This window comes from Orycteropus afer, unplaced genomic scaffold, assembly GCF_000298275.1.
Source record: "Orycteropus afer afer isolate SDZICR_OR568_19922 unplaced genomic scaffold, OryAfe1.0 scaffold00082, whole genome shotgun sequence".
Lineage (NCBI taxonomy): Eukaryota > Metazoa > Chordata > Mammalia > Tubulidentata > Orycteropodidae > Orycteropus > Orycteropus afer.
In genome coordinates, this window is record NW_006921669.1 from 3,812,827 (window position 1) to 3,817,105 (window position 4,279).

General features: G+C 39.7%; 1 protein-coding gene across 1 annotated transcript in view; it reads left to right on the plus strand.

The window, feature by feature from the left end:
* Window positions 1-4,279, plus strand: part of ADD3 (adducin 3) — a 46,186-nt gene that overhangs the window by 21,031 nt on the left and 20,876 nt on the right. The window contains exon 2 of the mRNA XM_007941542.2: window positions 2,322-2,460. Within this exon, the coding sequence (XP_007939733.1) occupies window positions 2,322-2,460 (139 nt within the window). The remainder of the gene's footprint in view (window positions 1-2,321; window positions 2,461-4,279) is intronic.

Consider the following 4,279-nt stretch of genomic DNA (forward strand, 5'->3'; position numbering starts at 1 on the left):
TCTCCTTGAGGACTAGGGTGCACCTGCCACAAGCCATGATATTTTCAGTCGCCTCATATGTATGTGAGAGCTGGACAATGAATAAGGACGACCAAAGAAGAATTGATGGTTTTGAGCTGTGGTGCTGGTGAAGAATGCTGAAAGAACTGTGGACTGCTTAAAAGAACTAACAAATCTGTCCTGAAGGAAGTGCAGCTGGAAAGTTCCTTGGAAGCGAGAATGGCCAGACTTCATTTCACCTACTTTGGTCATGTTATCATAAGGGACCATTCTTTGGAGAAGGATGTCATGCTTGGCAAGGTGGAGGGTCAACAAAAGAAGGGCAGGCCCCCAACAAGATGGATTGACACAGTGGCTATGGCGATGGGTTCAAGTTTCGCAGGGATCATGGAGCTGGCGCAGGACCAGGCAGTGTTTCGTTCTACTGTGCATAGGGTCTCTATGAGTTGGAGACAACTTGACGGCACCTAACAACAACAACAACCACCACCACCACCTCCCATCAGCTGTATTAGCAGAAGATCCAGAATCTTTTGATTTTCCTTAAATTATCCCAAGAAGTTCAGTGGTTTCCATAATCCAAAAGGGTTCAACAGTGGTTTCCAAGTCCAAGAGGTGATTGATGTGTGTGTTGGCATGCATGCATCTGTGTGTGTGTGTGTGTGTGTGTGAATACCTGTGCATGAGGAGGGTCACACTAAAGTCTGCCACTGTACCTTCCTGCCATGTGGCATCATTGTTGAAAGCTAGCAGCCTGTCTAACAGAAAATACAATTCAAAGTTGGCCTAGATGCCTGTATAGACCATTATGGAGCATCAGGGAAGAAAGCCCTCCCTTTCCTTGTTAATGGTATCCCATGGTGCACTATGGTTGAGCTTCTAAGATTACAGTTATTAACCCTCAACTCTTTCAGTTCACATCACAGGTACCTCTGAGCTTACTGTTCTGAAAGCAGTAGAAGCATTGAGTCAGGGCTAGTGTTGACATCTAACACCTAAAAGCCTCAGAACCACATTTACCCTACCCATTATGAGCTTCTAAGCCATTATAAAAAAAAAGACAGAAAAAAATCCCTGGATACCTCTGAGCTATCCATTCTCTAAACGAGACTGCCTCTTAGTAGGGACTCTAGGAGATCTTATTCCCACCCTTCTGAAGAAGGCTATCATCTGTAACTCAAAAAGAAGATGCACCCTTGTAAGGGAGATTTTCCTAGTAATTTCCCAAGTGTTCATACCTACCCCTCCAGGAATCACTGTTCAATGTTTTCAAAATAATTTTATGCCTTCTTCTCTTAGGTAGGGTGGGGAAAAGGGGATTTGATTTTTTTCATGAGAACAATCTCAAGTGTAGAAGTAAGGTTTAGATGGCTTATATTGCAGGGGCCTTCAGCTGTGTTTAAAATCAATGAAATAGACATGAGCAAGAGCACAAATGATAAATTTAATAAAGTAAGTGTTGGTTTGGGATGGTAAGTCCAAACCAGCTGTTTCAACGGATGTGAAGGATTGGGAGAAGATTCAAATGATGAATCATATTATCAAATTAATTAATCATATTAGCAAGTTGAGGGTTACCAGAATAGAGATCTTTCTCTTAACATCCAGGAATTTTATTTATATAAACACTATTTCCAAGTGAGACTTCCTTTCTGTGACACACACATACCCTTATGCCAAGAAAGAAAAGAAAATATATAGCAGAGCTCCAGAATAGGAACATCTGGAACCCAAAATTGGAGCAGTCATCTCTGCACTGTGTTGCAGAAGGAAAGTAATCAGTCCTCAACTCTGAAAGCAACTACCAGCTTGCTTTCAGAGTTTATGACACTCAGGAATTGCCATGGAAATCATGAAATGGAAACCGTAACTTAACATTATTTTAAAGAAGACTTTTACTGTGGTTTACAAATGAGAGTAGCCCATTTAGGGTCCCATTCAAATAGGGACTCTCACGTAGCTTAGATGGTGACCTAGGCAAGGAATAAGGCTCTTTTTGCTTTAGTTTCTACTTAGTGCTCTAAATTGTGTATTAACACCATTGCCTTATCTGTACCTGTCTGATGTGGGTGTTAAAATATTTCACTTTCTTTGAGATAAGAATGCTTTTTTTTTTTTTTCCCTTCCTTAAAAGCAAGGTTTTTGCTGCTGCTTCTAGTGTTTTAATGTTACTTTGTATTTTATATCTGTTTTTAAATAGTATAAGTGAAAGCTATTCAAAGGAAGAGTGAGGGAAGGATTGAGTATATCAGAGCAAGTAAGATTTATGTTGTTCTGCTCCAAGTAGCTGTCTGTGCTGAGTGGTTATTTTTGTGTTACAGGCCTTTCGGGAAGACCTGGAATGCCTTATTCAAGAACAGATGAAGAAAGGCCACAACCCAACTGGATTACTAGCATTACAACAGATTGCAGATTACGTCATGGCGAATTCCTTTTCGGGTTTTACTTCATCTCCCCTCAGTATGTCAGTTTTGGAGAGTCTGAAAAATTATACTTTTATCTTTTCTTTGAATCATTGTATATTCTTAACAGCATATTCCAAACTCAGGCCTTAAGTTTATGGCATCTAATCCTTAGAGTAACATAGTATTAGAATCTCCTTTTCAAGTCAACCAGACGTTTACTAGACTCTGTGAGGATTATAAAAGAGTATGAGACATGATATAGTCTCTACACTAGATATAAATGTATTTTTTTAATTGGGGAGATATGCCATATATGCAAAAGAGATTGAAACTATAAGATAACTGTGGAGCAAAAAAATTACAAAGCAGTTCATTAGAAATTATTTAATGACCTTTTATAAGTCACCATGCCGTGAGCTCAGAGGGGGAATTGGTTACTGACTAGAATGGACTGAGAAAACTTCATGACAGGAGAGCAGACTGAGACTGAACTAACGAGGCTTTAAAAAAATGATGGAATATTTAGAACTTGATATAAAAGAGAGATTAAGACATGTTTTCATTCAACAGCTCTTTAGTGAGAACACCAATTTGTGAGCTAAACCACTGTAAGGGTACCAAGAATCTTAAGGCCTTGAGCTTAAGTGCTTCATCCCAGCAGTGAGATACTCCAGAAATTGCTGCAGTACAAGGGCGAGTGCACAGAGTATCAGAGGACTTCATGCCAGCGGAGGCTATCAGGGACCACTTCATGTCAGATGCAAGGAAGGAGGGCAGTGCTTTTTTCCTTTCCTTTCCTTTTGTTGAAGATTTAAGTCGAATTCCAATCAATTGAAGTACTTTACAAATAGGGAGAATAACACAAAAAGAGACATTGTGTTGGTGATGGGAATATGCATGGATAGTGTTTGTAGAACTCTCAATGGACTAATAACATTAGCCAAACAGTGAGGGTCCTGGGGTAAAAACTTAGGGGAGAGGTTGAATCTGATTGAAGAAGCCTTTCACTGCTAGACCAAGGGGGGCTTCCAATATGAACAGAGGTAAAACCTTGTGAAGAAAGAGCAGGTAGGTGGTAACTGAATGAGTTCCAGAAAAGGCAAAGAGACTGAATTTAGAAAGATCTGTTAAGGAATCTATCGTAAGAGTCTGTATGTGAGGTAAGAATGCCTGAACTAGAGTGCTGGTTGTGGGTATTAAAAGGAAGACAACACTGAGAAAGACACAACCAAGGAAGAGTAGACAAGACTTGGCAGTGGGTTGGATATGATGATGTGGTGAGGAAGAGTAAGAAGACTCAGTCCCAAATGACAGTTTTCTAGTTTTGAGTAATCATGACTCACTCTATCAGAAGAAACAGGAAAATTCAAAAGGTTGAGTTACTTTGATTCATTCTCTTTATATAATGTTGGGCATCTTTTATGTACCAAGCACCTTTTTAGCACAGGGATAAATAAGACAGAGAAGATTCCTGTTCTCATGGAAACAGAAAATAGATTAAGTAAATAAAGAAAATGATCAGGTAATGGGAACTGCTATGCAAAGAATTTAAATACTATAATGTGATAGAGCAACTTGGTGGCTACTGTAGACTGTGATCAGAGAAAGCCTCTCTGAGGGGGTGACATTTAAACTGAAATATTAATGGCAAGAAGAAGCCAACTATACCAAGATAGTATTCCAGGGAGAGGCAATAGCTAGTACAAATACCATAAGGTGGAAATGAGTTTGGCCTCTTCAAGAAACAGAAAGAGAATGATCTGGAGCAGGTGAAAGACTTGGCAATGTGCTTCCATAAAGATCCCAGCCTACAAAACCCTGTGGAGCATTCTCCTGTATCACATGGAGCCATTATGAGTCAGAAAGAGAATGAT